This window comes from Vespa crabro, chromosome 24, assembly GCF_910589235.1.
Source record: "Vespa crabro chromosome 24, iyVesCrab1.2, whole genome shotgun sequence".
Taxonomy (NCBI): domain Eukaryota; kingdom Metazoa; phylum Arthropoda; class Insecta; order Hymenoptera; family Vespidae; genus Vespa; species Vespa crabro.
Window position 1 is genome coordinate 287087 of NC_060978.1, and position 22500 is coordinate 309586.

Genomic DNA, 22500 nt, shown 5'->3' on the forward strand with positions numbered 1-22500 from the left:
CTCTCTCTTTCTCTCTTTCTCTCTTTCTTCGTCTTCTTCTTCGTAGTCTCTCACGATGGCGGATGGACCGCGGTGTGATACACGCGAAGCGACGCTCTTAAATCACTAGGGACCGTAGGACCCCCTTCATTCCCTTCGCTTCGAAACGGTGGGGGGACATGCAAGATTGCCCCGAAGGGGTCTGCTAGTAAAAAAAGATGGATTTATAAGGGCCTGTAAGGAGAAGGCTGGCGTTTCGAGGATTTCTCTCGTTTGCAACTCGACGACGTATCGTATCCGAGGTTCGCCTTATGCCCTCGCGCCTCGAATCGCGAGTCGATCGGACGATTCCGGGACGTTCTCTCATTCTTTCTCTTTTTTTGTCCTTTTCTCTTTCTCTCTCTCTCTCTCTCTCTCTCTCTTTCTATCTCTTTTTTCCCTGTCTCTTTCTCTCTCTGGTTCCTTTTTCCCCTATTGCTTGCAGCTGTCGAGAGTGTAAAACGAATGCAGCATTCTTGATTTGCTATCGGATACTCCGATCCCTAAAATTTACGTTCCAATAGAATTTTGAGATCGCGATCGATCGATCGGGCTTTCGGAATATGACAGGGCAACGTGTAGAGACGTAGAGAAGAATCTAGAGATGACGTCTCCCTCGGGAGATTCTCGAATGCCTCCACGTCCCCTCTGTGTTCTTTATCGTCGTTCCGGAATGCTTGATAACGTTTGATTTGTTTCAATCGTAAATATCAGAGACGCGCAATATGGTTACCCCCTTTTCTCGAAGGGACGAGAAAAGAGCATACGTGCGAACACGCACGCGATCTCGGACTGCATCCTAGAGATATCTAATAATCACTATCGTCGGAGATGAACGCAATGATTAAACGCGTCGATGTACTTCTTAAAATTTCTTAAAAATTATTTTCTACTATCGTTACGAATTTATTATGTAATTTATTATGTATATATATATATATATATATATATATATATATATATACATATGTAAAGAAGGAAAGAGAGAAAGAAAGAGAGAGAAATAGATAGATATCTAAATTTAACGTTAGATCGGTTAGAACGCGTTTAGAACGGTCGATATCCGTCCGAGATTTACGCGAGAGGGCGGCCAACAAAATTTGTCGATACCAACGATCGATTCCTCTTCGTTACAAGCTCGTTACAGCTTGTATTAATATTTCAAAGATTCGCTTATTCGATATACAGGCTCGCGGCGGTACGTCACGGATTTATTTAGGACTCTCGAAGAAACAGAGTCTTGCTGCTCGAAGACAGAAAAACAGGTTGCAATGCCGTAGGACGTGGCCCTAAATTCCAAAAGACCGATGATGGTACAGAACGAGAAGGAAGCACCAGAGCTTGGATAAAGAGAAACGGTGAAACAGTAAGAGAAAGAGAGAGAGAGAGAGAGAGAGAGAGAGAGAGAGAGAAAGAGAGAGAGAGAAAGAGAAACACGCACGAATCTGCGCATCGTGGTTTTTCAATCGGGTTTCGGTGCGTCCTTTAATTCGTCGCTCGAAGGATAACGCCTTTTTCTTCCTTCCATCTTTCACTCCTTCTCTCTCTCTCTCTCTTTCATTCTCTTTCTTCTTATCTTCTTTCCTTTTTACTCTTTATATTTTCTCAAGAAACTCTTATAGGTTTGTACATAGGTGTGTTTGCTTGAAACGGGAGACGGACACACGCACATGGGCGCGGACGCGTGCACACGCGTGCAGAGTCGTGAGCGCGAGCCGCGTTTCTGCATTTGCATTCTCGGCGCAAGAGGTGCACACGCCGACAAGACAGGAGGCATCGAATGTTTAATTCAAGATACGAGGAGAGAGCCGAGCCTCGTGAGAGAAGCACGGAGGAAGAGAACAAGAGAGACAGAGAAAGAGTTAGATAAAGAGAGAGAGAGAGAGAGAGAGAGGGGGAAAGAGAAGAAGAGAAAGAGAAAGAGAGAGAGAGAGAGAGAAGGAAGGAGAGGAAGAGGAGAAGGAGAGAGAGCGTAGGGTAGCAATTGATGGGACAGGGTGGCGCGTTTGTTGAGCTAATTACTGTAAGGCGAGGCGCTTACGCGCGCCGCTACATACAAACGGCATTAAAGGTGGTGGCCATCAATCCCCGTGGGGCCCCTTTGCCCGCCGTGCCAAAGTCTTCTCTCTCTCTCTCTCTTTCTCCATCTCTCTCACTACCTCTTCCACTCTTCTCGTCTCGTCTCTCATCGTCTATCTCTTTCTCTTTCTCTTTCGTTTGGGACACGCCATCCTCCCACGGGATATGGGTGCTTCCAAATTAATTGGCAGGAAGCTACGAGCTGTACACAAATGCCGGTCCGAATTTGCGAATTTCCTTATCCCTGCTCGAATTCTCGATTCCACTTGAAGATTACGAAGCCTTGCCTGTAACGTACGTTTTAAAAGCTGCCCGAGTATTATTATAAGTCCCCTCACCCCGAAAAAAAATCTTCTTCTTAACGAGCAAAATCATCAGAGATTATCGAGTATTTCGATAAATATAGACCCCACCCCTCTTCTTCTTACGCTCGAAAAATCCTGAACTTAGGAGATGTAACTTCTTTTTTAAGTTCGATTCAGAGATATTCACGATGGCGATTTTGATATTTCGAAATAAGTGGAGTGAGAGGAAGAACTCGAGAACTTCTACCTGATGAGGATTGCTCCGGGTCATTAAGAAATTAATTGATGGACATGGTCGACCGTCATTTCGTATGTCACTGCATCGCCGATTCGAGAACTTCGAATACCGCCATACCAACTGAATTGGATTATTTTATAAGGGTTCGTTCGATTTTCGTGAAAATTATATATATATATATATATATATATATATATATATATATATATATTTCGTGAGAATATATATACTATCTAAAAGGTATTCGACATTTATTCGATATATATCGTTCGAGTACAGATAATTATTATTCGATCGTAGTTAGAGTTCGCAATTTTTTTTTCATATATTAACAAAGTTAAATAAATAAAATCGATCGTTTATCTTTGATCAATTGTAAAATCATAGAATATATTTTGATCGATTACGAAAAAATATTATAAATTTGTTCGTTCGTATCCGATAGAGATTGAATCTCTTTTTCATAGGTCACAGGTGTCTGGCACGAGATAGCCGATTTGTTCGCCGATTGGATCGTTCGTAGTGTAAATAATCTCGATGCCGATAATTAAGATCGCAGTTTTGGCAGGTGTGCGAGTTCGAGGAGCGATCGTGCGTTAGTTCGAGCCGACACCCGCTGTCTCAGCGCGACGTGACATCGTGAAACTCGCGCGCGTAGACACGCGAGACCGTGTCCGAGGATAGCGTCCTGAAAAATATATCGTCTTTCGGTCGACCTCCTTGGAATCCCAGCGATTCTCCCGGTGGCCAAGAATATGCCGGCGATCTTCTCTACTTGACTTTTCTACGCTCGAAAGAATCTTAGGGATTTCTCGCGAACGTGCCATGAAAATAATGTAAACTGTTGACTTACTTCGATATAATATAAACACGACACGACGATCATCGTTCGTCTTTCGTTACGAGCGATATTGATCTGATCGTAATAAAAATAGAAAAATAAAGAAAAATTTAATTGATTTGTATGAATTACGAATGGAGCAATCAAAATTATCGTTCAATTTTATCTTATCTATCTAACTTCTTCTTATTGGCGAATGAACGATCAAAGAAACGAAAAATGTCAATATGCACAAGGAGAATTGTACTCCTGCGTTCTTTTTTTTTTTTTTTCATACGAAGTCAAAGGTATATTAGTTTCTCGAATCGATTCGAGATCGTCGAATAATCGCCGTTAAAGGTTTGAGATTATCAAGGGCGATCTTGGTATCGGTGTAAGTTTTCAAGTGTAATCGGAGAAATAAAGTCTGCAGAATTTCCCGGATCCGCTGGACTCTCGACTCAGCTCGTAAAGAGAAGGTGCAACAGCACCGGCATATCCTGACGGTAACTCGAGGCCGAAGAAGGAAAGGAAGGAAGGAAAGGAAGGAAGGAAAGGAAGGAAAGAAAAAAGGGAAGAAGGAAGGAAGAAAGGAAGGAAGAAAGGAGTATGCCTCCATCGTGGAAGAACGAAGACGCGTCGTTGCCATCGTCGTTCTTGCCAACCATATGCCTTCGTCCGTGCTTAGTTACATCTTCATTAAACGATCTACCTAACCGTTCCAACGTTCTTCGCGACAAGGACAAATTCTAGTCAACATGTTTTCTTTTTTGACTTATCGATTTGTTTATTTTTTCTTTTTTTTTTTTTTCAAGTACTTCGCAATAACGACGGCCAACACAGAAATCGTTTTTAAGAGCAAAGATTATTCCTTCGCGATCTATTTTCCTTCGAGTCTGTAAGAATGATCAGTGATAATTTTAATTGTATATTTATATATATATATATATATATATATATATATATAATAATATTATTTCTTTTTATTAAAGAATGTACACGATGTATCTGAAATCGAATTTGATAGTGTAACTTGGTCGGATCGTTCGAAAAATAAATCGAGTCCTTGTCGATCTCTCATCGGAGGTTGTTTACTTATTTAAGTAACAAGATCCTATTGGTGGTCCTATCTTATCTGCGAGTCTCTAGCGATGATCATCAGCGATTCTTACGGGCAATGCCATTGCCATACGCTTTCTTATCATTAAATAACGTACTATGTATAAAAAATAAAAATAAAAGAAATACAAAAAGTTTAATCAACTCGAGTTTCACGTTATCGCGAGATAAGGAGCTGCGATAATCGTCGAACGACAACCAAAAACTCATCGAGGTGGACGAAAAAGTAGGAGCGAGTTGCTAAATGCGTACCGGTCACATAAATCGTATCTCATTATTTTTATTTTTCTTCTTCTTTTTTTTGGCTGAATATAAATGAAATTTAATAGTGTATATATATATATATATATATATATATATATATATATATATATATATAGCTGAATGTGAAATGAGAAACGCACAGACAAAATATTTACAATTCATATCTCAGTTTGTGGGAGTTAAAGAAACATAGAAAACCTAAGATTAGCATATCTAGGTAATTATTCGATTGTTTGTAGTTTGCGTAAAACTTTTTTGCGACGATCAAATCACGCATGTTCGTTTTTAGCCACGTTCTGACGAGAAGTAAAGTCAGTACTAGTGAGAGAAATCGGTGAAAAAAATACATTAGAATTTAGTCAGAACTCTTCGTTAAATTTTTTTAAAACTGTTAATCTTCCAAATTATTCTTAACGTTATAAATTTATATAATTGATAAGAATTTAACTTCTGGCAATTTCGCAGGTGATCATATCTATTGATCGTTCTAGCGTATGCTTTGGACAAATGTTGAGTCTATTGAAAAAAACAAATACGAAGAATCAATTTGACGAGGCTTATATTTAAATATAAACATCGAAGAGTTACGTGATAAATTGATAAAGTGATCGATGAATGAGTTCAAGAATTAAACTCTCGGGATCATATACATATATAAAATATTTCTTCAAGGATCTCCTTGATTTTTTCTTTTTTTTTTTTTTATTCTTTCCTGCCGAATTTGATTTTACTTGAAGAAACGAAGTAGACACTCGATATATTAGCTCGATCTCGAAAATATAAATATCGCGTATCGTCGATATAATTCGGATTCTCTTCCGAATTCGAAAAGGGATCCTTTGTCCAACGAGTAACGTTCGCGAGTTTCAGGAACGCTTTGGCATACAAGGGGGAGGGTCAGCGGTCTTCTACGCCATCTTGAAAGGAAATTCCAGGTCCCCGAATGGCCGTAAGATCGGGACACATCGTTATGGGTCCTCGCGTCTTCTCTCTCTCTCTCTCTCTCTCTCTCTCTCTGTTTCTCTCTTTCTCTGTCTCGATCTTCTCGTTCTCTCGAGCGGAGCAGTATCGGGGCGGAGGACCCGGTCCACGGGCTGAAGGAGGACGCGGTCGTAAATATTCGGGCGCCAAATAATGCCGGTTCCGAGCGAGAGCAAGCGACCACGACTGCTGCTCGACCCGTAATGAAGGACATCCTCGTTAATTAGTCAATAAATTATCCTTCACGCTCAGGACGCTCATGGTACCTCTCAGTCCTCTTCCCAACGAGCTCTTTCCTTCCATCTATCTGTCGCTCGCTCTCCCTTTCTATCTCTCTCTCTCTCTTTCTCTTTCTATCTTCGTTGTAGCTTTCTTCGTCCTTTTTGCCTCGAGAGGAACTACTCGAGGACTGCATACTTTACGACACCTATCTTGCGCGACAGCGCGATGCATTTCTCACAATCAGAGCCCTCGAAGACGGAAACGCGTCTTGTAAGACGATCCACGAGGTGGTCCGTCGTCGACTTTCAACCACGTCCAATTTTTCGACGACCGGTATCCTTTCACTCAACCTTTCTTTCTTTCTCTCTCTCTCTCTCTCTCTCTCTCTCTCTCTCTCTCTCTCTCTCTTTATCTCTTTTTCTCTCGATTCTCGTCTACCTTTCGTGGGAATCGAATGAATGAATCGACCGGACGAGCCGTCAGGATCGAAATAGATCCGGACGAGCTATTATACGAGTTAATATCGTAGCGGTTCGGATCAAACCAAAGAAGAAAAAGAGAAAGAGAAAGAAGAAGAAAGACCGTTAAGAGAGAAATATAAAAACATCTAATATACATACGTAATAACGAAGTAAAATACACGATATGCGATAATCGATCGTTCGACCTCTTAACAAGATCCAACCAACGAATGCCGGTTGCGTGTCGAAGGAAGATGCGAGTGAGCTCTTCCGTTTTCCGGCAAGCATCGTGTATACTCAAGAGAACGAAGAAGATAAAAGAAAGAAAAAGGAAAAGGAGGGGAAAGGAAAAAGAAAAAGAAAGAAAAAGAAAAAAACAAAAAAAAAAAGAAAGAAAGAAAAAGAAAAACAAGAGAAAAAGTATCCCGAACGTAGGATCGCAATGGCGATAGAGATAACGTCGTACGGCGCGATATCGGATATTGTGAATTCTTTTCGACCGCGGGAAATATAAATCCGGTAGGTTGGGTCAAGGAAAGGAAAAAGGAGGAGAAGGAGGGAAAGACAGGTAGATAGGTAGGTAGGTAAAGGGAGAGAAAGAGAAAGAGAAAAGGAAAGAGAAATAGAAAGACGTCTTGTCGGTTACTTCTCGTAATATTGCGGCTCTGTTGCGTTGTGCACGGTGCATAAAGATTCGATCGCGTATACGTACACGTCTAAGGTACATAACGTGCCACGTGACCGTAGATCACCTTAACTACTTCCTGGCCGTAGTAGTACAGTCCTGCCGAGTCTTGGGGACTTGGAAAACGACTACCACGACGGATCGTTCTGATCTTCGCGAGTGCTCGCGACGCGTTAGCCTTGTAACGCGCGAGGATTAACGCGCGTCGAGGAAAGTTGATTTAGTCTCTTGTCGATAGTATTCATTTCTGTCTCTCTCTCTCTCTCCCTCTTTTTCGTTCAAAAGACAACCCAAAGATGAACGAGATCCGAATCCAGCATGCTCTTAGAATAAGATAGACACGGAAGAGCAATTTTGTCCGTCGATGAACCAACTCGAGTTTTTAATCGTAGCGTATAAGTATGTATTGTATTATATGTTCTTTGATTAAACGAAGACGATACCATGATCGCTTATTGCCGATATTCGACGTTGTCGGTAACACATTTTCATCGGGAGCTTATCCGTTAGAGAACACCGTTGGATGTGGATGATCGTCTAATTTACGAACGTTCGAACGATTGAACGGCTTTGTTTGAACTTTAGCTCCTTTCGGTCGGCTCGATTTATGCGATCGCTTATAGTAACGGCTCGTAGCGATTTATTGTTGCCTTATGTACGTGTCTATGTGTGTGTGTCTACTGTTTCGAAACGGTACGGTTATTTTCTTTTATTTTCTTTTATTTTTATTTTCCCTTATCTGACGATAACGAACGATTAAGATATGACTTTATATATACATAATTTACTTCCTTTCTTCGTTCCTTGTAAGATTTTTCATGGCGATTTAGAAAAGTCTAAATGCACGGTTTATACGGACAATACGTTTTATTCAATTTGGCACATCTAAAGGTTCAGAATCGCGAACGATTTCGAACATATTGAGAATGTAATTACGGGCGTGTTCTGGGGTTGGAAATTTGTCGCTGTGTGCATCCATAAGATGAGCTCGCAATTCTTTGGCGAAGTTTGTGCAAAATATTTCGGTTGTTTTCGTTGCGCAAAAGTCGCATTCGTAGATCGTCTTGCCGGGATGAAGGGTCTTCGATAGTACGTGCTTTCTCAGATTTTCCTGAAACGAAAAAACAAATATATATATACTCATGCATACATACACATACACACACTATATATATATATATATATATATATATATATATATATATATATATAGAGAGAGAGAGAGAGAGAGAGAGAAAGAGAGAGAGAGAGGGATAGAAGGAGCGAAATACTTCGAGCGTTTGGGTGTTCTTACAAGCATTTTAGAAAGAGTCATAAATAAAGCATGCAAATGCAAGGAGCCACGTTGTAAAGGCTTTTCATAGCTCTTTAATGGACAATGATCCAGTCTAAAACTTACGAGGCGATTCGCAAGAACGAAAGTGACGACGAAACGACAGCCAAGAGTGTTCGGTCATGCTGCCTGATTTAAATCACCTCTTTCCGAACCATAATCGCGAGAGACGTTCGCTAACGCCTATACGTGTTTTGTCTTCCGTACGAAATAGTACCGATAAATTTGAAATTTGTTAGACCGCGACGACCTCATATAACCTACTATTACCGTTCTAAGAGATAGTAAACGAGCATACTAATACAACTTAGGTTCTTATCAAATTTGCGTTCTAATGTTAACAGATTACGGGCTCACTTTGCGTCTTATTAGACGATAAAAGACATCATTTTGATATCCTCACTTTATGAATAGAAAATTGCTTGTTTTCTCTCAATATGAGGATATGATCGAGGAAAGAAAAGATGAGGGGGACGTCGTTGAGAAGAAATAAGAAAAAGAAAGAAGAGAAAAATAAGAAATTTTGTCCTTCCGTTCTTAGTTAGAAATACCTGAGGAACGAGAAGAGAACCGAGAATCTGTTTGCCGGTGTGTGCAAAACCGGACGCGTTCGTTGGCCATGCCGTTGGCGCATTTAAAGGCGCTTTACCCTCTCGGCCTAAGTAGCCGACCGTAGTCGTAAACATCTTCCTACCAGGCGGGCTTATACGAGCCGTTGATGGCAACGGCAACATCAAATTTAATTTCCCATAAGTAAATCTTTCCGCGCGGCGCGACCAGCGCTCCGTGACGCTGCCGCATTAAGGCCCGTTCACACCGCTACGAGGGCGGTTGTTTACTCTTTTTTTTCTTTTTCTCCATCTGTCTCTATTTTTCTCTCTTTCTATTTCTCTCTCTCTCTCTCTCTCTCTCTCTCTCTCTCTCTCTTTCTCTCTTTCTTATCTCCCGACAAAAGAGAAGAAGGAAAGGTGAGAAAGGCCGCCCTTTGAATGACGACGAGACACGCAAACATAGAATAAACATTTTCTCGCAGTCACCTTCATCAAAACTTCGATCTCTACTATCGAAGTATTATCGTACACGCATACCTATACGTCACGTTATAACTATTTATTCGGATTCGGTGCAATACCACAGATAGAACAGATGTTCTTCCATAGGCGTCTCCAATTCCATGCACTATTATCCTGTTTTACGAGTTTCTTCATCTACGTTAAAATTACAGAGACCATAGTCGTATGTTATTCCTCGCTACTGTCAGTTCCTTTCAAACGTCTACCCGAAAGCTTCTCAATACCTTTCTACGTATCTCCAAGCTCCTCATCGCCAATCGACGCGCCTTATTCCTTGACGTAAACATTCTCGTAATATTACTGAATTATCGCAAATAGTTTCGATCTCGCGATGATTTCCACGCACGGCGGACCATCATGGGGCCCTTTTTGCCGTGCCGCATTTCGCTAATTAAATGCATCCACGATGATCGAATCAATTTTTTAACGATTCCCTTAAATAAAGCCGATCAAATTCTACGATGGAATAAGGTAGGATATAGGGTAAGATATCTGCCTGCATCGATAAGTTGAAAGACGGTAACGATGATAACAACGATGACAATTATTACGAAGGAAAAAAAAAAGACAAAAAAGAAAAAGAAAAAGAAATGACTACTGAAAATAATCCTACAAAATAATCTTATCTCAATTGAAATTGAAATGTGGTTAATGCGGTTAACGCGGAAGCGAAAAAAAAAAAGAAAAAAAGAAAGAAAGAAGGAAAGAAAGAAAAATAAAATAAATAAGGTAAAATCAGAGATAAAAAGTCGGCGTTGGGTAGTAGCGAAGATGAAGGCGAGTAAAGAACAACGGCCGCGAATAGAGATTCTTTAAGATCTTGAAAAAGAGGAACGTGAGCTTTCTTGACGTTGCGCGAGCCTTCAGGGATGGTGGAAGATGTTAACCTGGGGGTGGATAAAAGATAAAAAGAGAAAGTAGCCCAACAAAGAAAAAAAAGCGTGTAACTATCCGAAGTAAATCATAAGGTTGAAAAAGTAAGAAAGGTATGGCGAGAGTGAGGGAAAAAGGAAGATAGAGACAGAGAGCGAGTAAGCGAGTAAGTGAGAGTGAGTAAGAGAGAGAGAAAGAGAGAGAGAATAAAAGAGTAAGAGAGGAAAGGAAGATGGGGAAGGTGGCGCGTGTAATCTCGTTGACGCAAGGCTAGCCGACCGCCACGTTGGAAGGGAATCTCCTCGTTAAATCGTCCCGCGTGCTGCTCGCACGTTTCTTCCTTATTAAAGTACCGAGTAAGCAGCCATCGTCGCGAGACTCCCGATATTCTTTCCAGCCACGGAGATGCGTGCCCCTCGTATTTCCCTTTTATCCTCAGACCTACCGGTGAAATTATTTTACGATCCTACGAGGTGGATCGTGCTATCGATGCTGAAGATTCTTTTTTTTTCTTTCTTTTTTCCTTTCTTTTTTTTCTTTTTCTTCCATCCCCATACCCCTACCCCGTCTCTTTATAATCCCTCATTCTACCAATTTTTTTTTGTACACGTCGCCTTACGTCCTTGAACCCTCGATCGATTTTAACACAACAAATCGTATACTTATCACCAAATACAACACGAGTTCTTCGTTCTTCAAACGAGAAATGTAAACGTCCGATTTTGTTATCGCCACGGATGTCGAAATGGATTTTAATTTGTTTACAAATCGAAGATAAACATCATTCCTGTAAACTATATCGATAGATATATTTTATGTTCAATAAATGTGTGAAGCTTTTTCTTTTTTTTTTTGTTCTTTTTTTTTTCTTTTTATTGAATATGTATCCACCTTCGTTTTAAATGCACTCAATCATATTTCATTTCTTCACTTTTCTTTTCTTTCTCCTTCTTCGAGAGCGAATAATACGAATTTGCCTTTATATCAGTACCATCGACGTATCTAATCGTTAGCGTGATTTCTCCGTTTGGACGAGATCAATGTCGGGCATGAGCTCGCATATAGGAAACCCGAGAAATTCTCCTTCGGCAAACATTAGCCGATTTTACATTTCACGATCGTTCCTCTGTTTCCTTTTTTTTCCATTTCTTTTCTTTTTTTCATCTTTTTCCTTTTTTCTTTCTTTCTTTCTTTCTTTCTTTCTTTTTTTCATTCGAAAATTAACGACCGGTAGCAGGGCGTACAAGTCGATAGCATCAAAGTCAAGCGTTTAAGAAACATAGATCGTCTCTCGCTTAGTTCGAGATAAGCGGTGCACGGCTGCAGTAGCGGCGAGGAGGTAGTAGGGTAGATCGATCTATCCGCGGCTAAAGCGCGCAATGATCGGAGTAATTCCATTATCTTAATCGGTAAAACATTCTCGACGAGAATGAACGAGAGATCCCGATAGAGGGAGAGAATGGCGACGGGCTTTTATTATTTATTACATTGTTTCTCGAGCCACTGATATGCATCTTTGCATTTTATGGCCGTCCGAAGGTGGATACTATTAGTAGTAGTAGAATACTCCATGAATGTATTAGTGTTGTTAGACGTAGATAGACATAAGAGCAAAGTAACCGAGCAAAGACATAACGGCGAATGATTTTAACGTGGACCGAGCGACCGGAATCCATCGCAGGGACTGTGTGCTTCCTTGGCAAACAGTAAATCGAAATGAGAGCCACTGGAATGAGTTTATGTCGCTATCAAAGAGACACGAAGCCCTCGTATGCGAGGCGCATCCCAACTAAAGCTTCAAAGGACATTAGCATACCGGCCAGCACGGTATGACCGGAGAAAGGACCCGGCTTTCCTCTTCTTCCTCGTGCGTGTGTGGGCATCCAGTGAGCACAATTAACTCGTTATCTTATCGCGGTCCGCGGCGGCAACGGCAACGGCGGCAGCGGCGGTGGCGGCGGCGGCGGCAACGGTGGCAGCAGCAACGGTTTGCGGCGGCATCAGCACCAGCAGAGAACGCGACGCGATCCAAACGTTAAGGTGTACTTTGCTTAATTTACGCCCACGAGCTCGCTCGCCGTAAAAAAAAATTGGATCCCGTTGACCGATCTCGAACATTTTCTGTTCAAGGTAAGATCGAGTTTACTCTTTCGAAACATGAAGAAGTCGCCTTAATTGAACTTTGTACCCAATTAGCGAATCGATCTATCTCGTACCTACGAATTTAAGTTTTACTTTTCTTTCCTCTTTGACGATTAGAAAAAAACGATTTAAAGGGAAGATACTCCGTATCTTCGATAATAAGAAAAAAGCTTCTAGCTAAAGATAGATGGTTACACTTTGGAATCTTGCTAACGAGTAAGAACTTACCAGAGTATTGCAGGCGTACGTACAATGACGACATTTGTACGGTTTGGTGCCCGTGTGTAGCCGCACGTGTCGTCTTAGATGAAAGCTGAGTCTGGTTCTAAAACTGCAACCGGAGTAAGGACAGGAATGATATCCAAGTTTCTCCACGCTCGTTGAGTCTTCGTGCCTGACCTGATGCCTGGAACGAGGAGAAATAAAACCGTCTTTCGTAATAATAATATGCAACGGAGTTGGCGACAAGTAGCCGGACGAATCGCAAGCGTGGGCGCGGGTCGTTCCTTCGAGGAGAGGACGAGATAAAGAGAGTTAAAAGAGAGGATCGAGCCGACGAAGGAGACGGAGGGAAAGAGGAGCGGCGGTGGCGACGGCTGGGAAAGGGTAGGTGAAAGAGGGAGGAGAACGGAGAGGAGGGGAAAAAGAAAGGCAACTACTACTATATCGTTTGATATATTCGAGATGGCGGAAGACGTACGATCAGGCCGAGGCGCGGCTCTCTCTCTCTCTCTCTCTTTCGGGAAGTTCATCGTCGCAGCGGGACCCGGTGATTATGAAAGATGCGATATGCGTGCGCGATATTACGAGGGAGCCATTGGCCGTGGCTACGTGTATATCAGCTTCGAAATGCGTGACACGTTTAATTAAAATCCCGCGTGATTTACTTCAGAGCGTGGAGCAAGACTGAAGTAGATAGACGGATACAGAGAAAGAGAGAAAAAGGTAGAAAAAGAGAGAGAAAGAGAGAGAGAGAGAGAGAAAATTCACTGCGACACTCTGCGGCTGCGTTGAGTTCGACTCACGTAGTAAGTACTCAATTCGTGATGAAATATCGCGTCGAGTATCGCCGTGCGACCGATCATAACGGGTTGCCCGCACTTAGTCGACTTCTGCACGCAACTTCCGCTTGCGCGGTTCTCCTCTACCCTTCTCGGTCTTTACCATACGATCTCTCTCTCTCTCTCTCTCTCTCTCTCTCTCTCTCTCTCTCTCTCTCTCTCTCTCTCTTTTCTCGTTCCAGACCGTGATGCTTCTTCTTTTCTTCTGAAGCTTACGAACGCGGTGTTGCTGTCGGATAAAATGAGAGAATATTTATTAGTACGTATTGGTGCCGTACTCAACGACACAATACCCTTAATAAGGCTTAATTTAAACCGGGCTTCCCTTGATCGTTCGGCAAATTGCCGGTAGCATATTTAACGGCATTATGACTTAATCGAGCGCCAGTACGAAAAATTAAAAATCCATTTATCTTACGAGGCACTCTGCCTTGCCCCTTACGTACGAATTTTCACGAATTCCATCACGCAGTATCACGTCATTAATGATTAACTATCGATCGTTATTATAAAGATCCCCTTGATTCTCGTCGATCGATTGAAATCGATAATTAAATTCTACGCTTCGATAATATCTAGCGGATTAATAGCGACATTAGTCTTGATCGTTCGCCGTATCGTGTTCTAGTCGATTTCGATCGAGATCGAATTCCAGGACAAGGAACTTGCGGATAACGTCATTGAACCTTCGAATGGATCGTCATGTATACATATATATATATACATACATATATATATATAAATATATATATATATATATATATACATATGTATGTATATGTATACATATATACATATATATATATATATATATATGTATGTATATGTATATGCGAATGCATGGCGAAAATTAATTTCTGTTTTTTCTATTTATTTATCTTTTTTTTCAACTTACGCGACGCAAGTCGATCGCGTATGCGTAGTGACACATCCGATGCGTCCTCGCAATTAATTCGATCCGGCTTCCTCGAAGACATCAATTACATATACGCGACTTGCGAACACGATTAATGCTGTAGGAATGCATCGTTCTCAAGTCAGAGACCTTGATTAAAATTAATGTCAATAATATCGGAGTCGACGATGTTGGTGATACACCAATACACTCTTTCCCTCCTTTTTCTTCTTTCTCTCTCTCTCTCCCCCTATCATTATCTCTTTTCTTCCTTTACCTGTCTTGTCGACAAACTCGTAGAATCGCACATGGAATGAATCATAAAAGCACACCCACGCGGAAGCACCTCGTTTCGCGATATTTCATCTTCATCCTACCTCCCATGAAAAAATATCCGATTAATTTCATATGACTCATTAATAACGATCACATTAAATTCTCGTTCTATTAATCGGACGAATCGTAGATTTATAATCTATGGATTTATATATATGTATACGTATAATTATATTAACCTCCGTTACGAAAAGTATTACGTTTCATTTATCTTATAAATATTAATAGATCTCGATTTATCGCGAAATAAAAGCACGTTTCGATATTCCTCTTCTCGAAAAGTAAGATATTTTTTAATATTAAAGCACACGATAAACAAGGACGCAATTTATAGTTATTTTGAACAATGCTAGGAAAAAACTAGGACTTTTCTTCATTTGTCTATATTTACGTTCAGTTCATTTCAATCGATTTGTTTCCCTCACGAAGACTGAGACATTACAAAAGTGATAAATACGTGTTCGTATCTTTTCGCAAATAAAATCGAAACGTGATTCTTTTCGTGACGGACGGATTGATACGTGTTGGTATTCGTAACAATAAAATACAACGGGCTTATTCTTACGTCGCTATAAATGAAAACTTACTACTTTTCGAGAAGAAAATTGAAACGCAATGCTTTTTGTCGTCGCAAAAGTTCAAAATGTCAATTAATTCTTTCGGAAAAAAAATCAAAGAGAGAAATATTTTACTTCATTTATCTCACGTAGAATATTATTCTTATTTTCTTTACTTCTTTTTCTTTTCGTTTTACTTTCGAAATGGTAATAGTAATTCAAACGTTAACAAGAGTCAACGTAAATACATATAAGTACTTACCTGCGAAGTTGAGTTTTCGTTTTGGCCGCGTAAGAACAGTGGCCGCATGGATACCGTCTATTAGTGGACGTGCTGTCGTGAACCAACGAACGATGATACTTCAACTCGGAAGCTGTACGGAGTACCGTAGGACAACCAGGAAGACCGCATTTGTACTTCTTACCGGCATGCCTGAGCATGTGCTGTCGTAATGCGTGTCTGAAACAAGTCGTTTGAAATAAATTATTGACACGTCTCTCTTTCTCTCTCTCTCGCTCTCTCTCCCCCTCTCTCTCTCTCTTGTTCTAAAATTTCTCTATTCTTTATTCTCACGTGTTTAATAAATACAATCAAATCAAATACTCATACAACTTCCTTGTATTCATTGTACAGGTATACCTTTCTCCTTTCTTCTTTTTTTTCTTTCAATGAACATATAAATGAATGTTTTTTTTTTTTCGATAAATATAGGTATTTTTTTTTTTTTTTTTTTTTTTTGTAAACTTATAGATAAAAATAACAATAATCGATATCGAGCAATAACCATTTAAACGTGATATTTAGTTGGAAGGATCTCATGTGGCATAGCGAGCCAGGGATACCAACTATATTCGAAAAGTATTTCACGGATGAGAGTATAATTTTTGGAATACCATAGAACGTGTTAAGACATTCGTTGAGAATAATGATTTTCCCGGTTAAATAGGCACGCGCGCTTTCGTTAAGTTCGACGCGTAATAAGACAGCACAATGGCCCAATGAATGCGTGGTACGCGTGCGAGGATCGGGCCCGTTTGCACGCCTCACGATCCGATCGCAGCTGTTGCATCTTATGTATATCACAACCTGCCGAGAGAACGAGAGGAATCCCTCTCTCTCTACCTCTCTCTCTCTCTCTCTCTCTCTCTCTACCTCTCTCTCTACCTATCTATCTCTCTCTCTCTCTCTCTCTTATTCATGATAGCGCGAGTTAGCCTATAACACGGATCCGCGAGAAGGAACTACATTTTAAATAGTTTCTGTCAGAAGGTGACGATCTATACGGTTATTGAACCTCTCTCTTTCTCTCTCTTTCTCTTTTCAAGCGTGCTCACTAAGTAAGTCAACAAGACGTATCGAGACCGGATCTCCTCCCGCTTTACCGCTTGGAATTCTGATCGTTTAAGAAGAAGAGGAAGCAGCCAAAGATTTATGGCACCTTAATTAGGATACAGTCGGTGCAACGACTTTTACGGCCCTGAGTTTAATTAAATCATCCGTTCGGAGTAAAGTAGAATTTTTAAATATAGGTAAGTATATCACATTGGCCGCATATTGGGGGCTTGAACGGAGGATTAAACTTTCTTTAAAGTATTATAGTAATTAAATGAAGAGGAACGAATTTGATGGAGACTGTTCTTTTTCTTTTTTTTTTTTTTTTTTTTTTTTTTAATTTTTTTATAGGCGATATACTTTCATCAAATGTTAACGAAAGGTATATGAACATATTTATTATTATTTTTTTTTTCGTATATTTCTTTTTTGTTTATTTCTCGGAGATAGACTTCAAGGCTTATCATCGTCGGGAAAATACATTAAAGAAAAAAAAAAAAAAAATGATTACGATTTTGTGTAATCAATTGATGTTACAAGAGCAAATCACGAACATCCGCATTTTGCGGCATCGTTACCTACTCCTTAAACAATGTCGTACAGTGGTAGATCGTTCATCGAGCCGAGTTCGAGAGCTTTGAACGTTTCGCTCGTCGATGCTATCGAAATTGGCAGCAAATTTTCGAACACAAGTATCCAGGATCGGCGGTACTCGTATCTCCTGCTGCCGGCAGCAAGATCTCGAACGTCGTTCTCGAGGACTGTTACTGCTGCTGCTGCTGCTGCTGTTAGTGATGGTGATGGTGGTGATGGTGTTGGTGCTGTTGCCGCTGTTGCTGCTGTGGCTGCCGTTGGAAAGTTAGCTGGGACAGGACGAAGGACGCAGATTTTTCGCGATGGTAACTCGCCGATATCGCGAGAAGTTTTGCTCGGAGAACGATCGAGAGTGAATGAAAGAGAAACAGGAGGAGAAGGAGAAGTAGAGAAAGGAAGACAGACAGAGAGAGAGAGAGAGAGAGAGAGAGAGAGAGAAAGAGAAGGAAAAAGATCGAAGAGAAGAAGGGGAAGAAGGACGATAGAGGATGCTGGGAAGCGGAGAATGGCAAGAAGTAAGAGTGAGATAGAGAAAGGGAAAGAGCAACGTGAGATCTGGGCCGTCCTAGAGGGAGAGCCGGCCTACCCAATTGGCTACGCAAGTGTAACGCCAAGTTTTACAATGTCAGCGTATACACGCCCTCGCACGAACCTGGCGAACGTAGACTATGCTTGCACCTGCCAGAAAGAGAGAGAAAGAAAGAGAGAGAGAGAGAGAGAGAGAGAGAGAGAGAGAGACAGAGAGAGAAAGAAAGATGCAGGTAGCAAGACGCAAATACGCGTGTCTCACGAATACGTGCGTGTTCGATGTACGGATCTTTCGCCGTTGCAGGTAGGTATCCGCTGCACGTGCAAGTTGCACGCGCGTCTCGCATGCGTGGATTGCGTGTGATCCCCAGAGATCCCCAGCGATCCAAGACGATCGTGCCTGACGATGGAGATAACGATAAAGACCGACGACGAGTTCGATACACCCGCGCACATAGAAAAGGTCGATTCTTTCGTAGAATTCCTCGTGACTAATCCGGAAGTGAATCAGTAACCTATCAGGACTCCGATTTATATGGTATATATATTTGTTTTTTAATTTAATTTGTATTAATCGTGAAATCATTCAAGTGAACCTTTTCATCGAGGATTTATCGTTTAATTCTTAATTAGTATTGCCGAGAGAGGTTCACTGCATTGATTTTTTATTTACGATTAATGAACGATGATCTAATGTTCGTAACAACGGTTAAACGTGAGGTATCGATAGGAGGAGATCCGAGAATGGTATCGATATACGATACAATATTTCTCATATATCCTTTTACTTTTTTTACCGTATAGGTACTTACCTACCTATACCCTACTTAGATAGTTATACGATCGAGTTGTTCTTGATCTTATCGTTGATTTTAAACTTCCCGAAAGAGTCGCAATGTATCGTATAGTAATTTTCAAGAGATCCGTTTAAGAACTTAGATAGTTATACTTACCTCCATCCACAATCAACGTCGATCGAGTTTTAATTCTCCTCGATTACTGTTACAGTATAGATAGATAGTTAGATACGCCAGGACGAAAGGGACGGACTCATTCGTTCATTCGCGGAAAGTATAAATTCCGTCCTTGGAAATCCGAGCTGTTTCGGATTTCCTTACACGGATCATTGTAAATGACGTAAACGATTAGAATGATCTCCCATTCGAGCTTGGTATCCGTGTACGGAAAATCGGTTTGAGGTTTCCATACTCTTTCTAACATCCCGTACAATCTTACCACGAGGATGGTAATTGCATCTGAATTATGACATTCTGTCCGTGGGACAAGACTTTTCTTGGTGATCGGAATCCGCGATAAAAAGTAATATTAATATGGCATCTTATAAATGCAGGTGCGGTTTCTCACGCATGGAATCCACGAGCGTGCTCGCGCGAACGCATTACTGATCACTGCGCATTGCTATTCGTATTTGGTTACCTGTTGAATAATAATATACACGCCGGAAGAGCCCCGTCGTGTAGATAAGTGCGTGCGCGCGCGAGCTTTGACGATAATAAATCGGACTGAATAATATTGTTTTTCAAAAAAAACATTCCGTCCATCCATCATCAGCTCAATGTATCTGTTTTTTAAGTTGACAATATGTGATAATTAATGCAAATTTTTTCTATTTCTATTTTTTTCTTCTTCTTTTTAACAACTCCATCGTCAAAAAATCTTGAAGGATCAATTAATTATATATAGAAAAAGTAACTTTCCCCTTGAAAATGTCGAGAGAAATAGGAAAGAGACGGCGCCGATGGTAGATCGGTTATTGGTCGAAAGGGGAAAAAAGGAAAAAAAATAAAGAAAAAAGAAAAAAAGAAAAAAAAGAAAAAAAAAAAGGAGGAAAAAGAAGACAACGTCGCGTTAAGCATGGATCGTCGAAAAGGATCTTTTCGTAGAAACGTCGATCGAATCGATTTGACGAAGGTGAAAGAAAGGATCTCGGTGAATTACGACTCGCGTTGCTCAACGACTCGCTAGAAACTACGACGTAGACGGTGGTCGGATATTTTTTTCCTTCTTTTTCTTCTTCTTCCTTCTCTCTCTCATATCCACTTACCTTTCGAATCATTTTGAATTCCGATAGAACAATATATTAGTCAGGAGATACGAAAGTGTGCCTGCCTGGGTGGATTTGAGGAGACGTTGACGAAAAAAGGAACGCGTCTTCTTACGGAAACGGGAGAGGGGTAGGGAGGTAAAGAGAAAGAGATAGAACCGAGGACGAAGAAGCAAAAGGGGAGTGTTGGTCTTTCGAAAAGATGAAGTGACGGCGGGGAGGGGGTAGGTGGCGAGGACGGAGGGAAGCGAGGGGAGGGGGGTTAGGGCCGGTGTGTTTCGGTGGAATGTCGCAGGCGTGACAAGAGGCCGTTAAGGAGAGAGACTCGGGGCCGATTGGGCAAGCGGATGCGGTCACTCCGGATGATTTAGCGCGACGTCCACCGTCATCTCGTGAAATACGTACCGGCTCTGAGCGGGGGCCATTTAAAAGTCTAATCTCTTTGGCCGCGCGATCGTCGTTAAATCCCTCGATAACGGCCGCGTGCCATCGCGAGATGGTCCGCGTTATTGGAATACTGACGTTTAAGCTAAATCGTGATGCGCACGTTAAATTCTTCATTCGTTATCGGCGACTCGCAGATTTTTTTCGTTTTTCTTTTTTTCTTTTTCTTTTTCTTTACGCACGGAATAATGAATAGGAAAGTTATGTAAGAAGTAAGATCGTAGCCATGCACGATTTACAAAATTTTTAATATAAATACGATAAGTTATAATCGTTCCTTTTGACCCGAAAGTAAGTACGTACATACGTATGTATGCATGTATGTATGTATGTATGTATGTATGTACGTACGTATGTATGTATGTATGTACGTACAACGTTAGGCGGGGTTATACCGTGATCGCGGGCGTATCTCAATTTGTATCCTAACGAAGTTGGATCCAGTCGGATATCGATACCATAGGTATCCTATCTTTATCTGCCAGTTGCCGTCTGGAGGGCATAAATCTCGTCGACGATGTTGTATAGAAGAAAGAAGCAACACGGAAGGAAAAAGAGAGAGATTGAGAGAGAGAGATAGAGAGACAGAGAGGGAGAGAGAGAGAGAGAGAGAGAAGGGGATAGGGTAGGGAGAGGAGGAATGTGCAATCACGTCGCGAAAATTCGTATAATTAAAATCGAGCCGGTTAGAGCTTCAAGGAGCGCAATGGTAGCGCAGAAAAGAACGGTGATCGGACGCGGCGTCATCGGACGTCCGCACTCGGGGTTAAGGATAATCGGTTGTGTACACGAAGAGAGCGCGCGGGATACGGAGTGACGTATAAGTTAATATCGGGCCCGATCGCTTCGAGATGAGAATTGCAGAGTCGGTGAAGCGATCGTGTAGTACGCGCGCGGAGAAGGAGGAGGAAAGAAAGAGGATGAGGAGGAGGAAGAGGAGGAAGGAGCGGATGGGAGCGAGCGAGCACGGGCATTAATTAAAAAGGTTGTGCATTAAAATGATTTGTTTTAATTGGCTGAACGCGCTGAGGTATTTATGGCCTCCTCGCTCTTTCGTTCCTTCATTCGTTTCTCCGTTCATTCGTTCTGTCGACCATCGACTTCTCTTTCTCTTTCTACTACTACTACTACTACTTTTTCTTCTTCTTCTTCTTCTTCTTATCCTTCTTCTTCTTCTTCTTCATCATCATCATCATCATCCTCTTCTTCTTCTTCTTCTTCTTCTTCCTACCACTCTCGTCTTTTCTGCTGGTTCGAGTTCTCGCCCTAGTCCCCTCCGCCACTGACCTCTTCGATTATCTCGAAATCGGACGATCGTTCATCCGGAGGCCGACGCGAAGAGCTAAAAGGTGATTCTCTTTTGGCGGGAAGAACCGTGGAGCGCTTCATAAATATCCGCCCGCGACAAGTGGATCTTTATTACTACCCGTGATTTACGCGTGCCCTTCGTTGTGTAGTATTCTTTTCTATTCCACCTTCAAACCCATATCTCTTTCTCTCTTTCTCTCTCTCTCTCTCTTTCTCTCTCTCTCTCTCTATCTATCTATTTTCTTCTATCTCTTTTTATCTTTCAAACAGAGAAGCTAGCATACATATGTAGGCGAATCGAAACACGTATGCAATGATTTATTGCCTCTTATCAAGAAAACGTCAAGTATCTCGAATGGGGATTGAACGATCGGATGGATCGTAAAAGGCTATCGGTATTATATTCGCTTGAGACTAGTAGAAGAAGAAGAAGAAGAAGAAGAAGAAGAAGAAGAAGAAGAAGTGGTAATATACTAGTAGTAGTAGTAGAAGAAGACGAAGAAGAAGAAGCAACAGCAGAAGAAAGAATAAGAATACGAATAAAAAGAAGAAGAAGAAGAAGGTCGATGCGGGGATCAAGGCCTGGAAGGTGGACGTACGAGCGCGCCCGATGCAATTAACGAGGAGAGTCGCGAACTCACAGGAGGAAGGCCGAGAAGGAAGAAGCGAGGGGATACGAGAGAGGAACGGGGAGAAAGAAAGAGAGAGAGGGAGAGGAAGAGATAGGAGAAGGAGGAGGAGGAAGGGAGGAGTGATACTAGAAACG

The 22500-nt window shown here is 41.4% G+C and overlaps 1 protein-coding gene across 3 annotated transcripts in view; it reads right to left on the reverse strand.

Annotated features, from left to right (window-relative positions):
* Positions 1 to 8040: 8040 nt before the first annotated feature.
* Positions 8041 to 22500, reverse strand: part of LOC124432236 (zinc finger protein 761) — a 39774-nt gene continuing 25314 nt past the window's right edge. For all 3 annotated transcript variants that reach the window (XM_046980969.1, XM_046980970.1, XM_046980971.1), the window contains 3 exons: positions 15725 to 15922; positions 12842 to 13019; positions 8041 to 8303 (listed from right to left, as the gene is read on the reverse strand). In XM_046980969.1, coding sequence (XP_046836925.1) covers positions 8064 to 8303; positions 12842 to 13019; positions 15725 to 15922 — 616 coding nt within the window. In that variant the 3' untranslated portion in view covers positions 8041 to 8063. The remainder of the gene's footprint in view (positions 8304 to 12841; positions 13020 to 15724; positions 15923 to 22500) is intronic.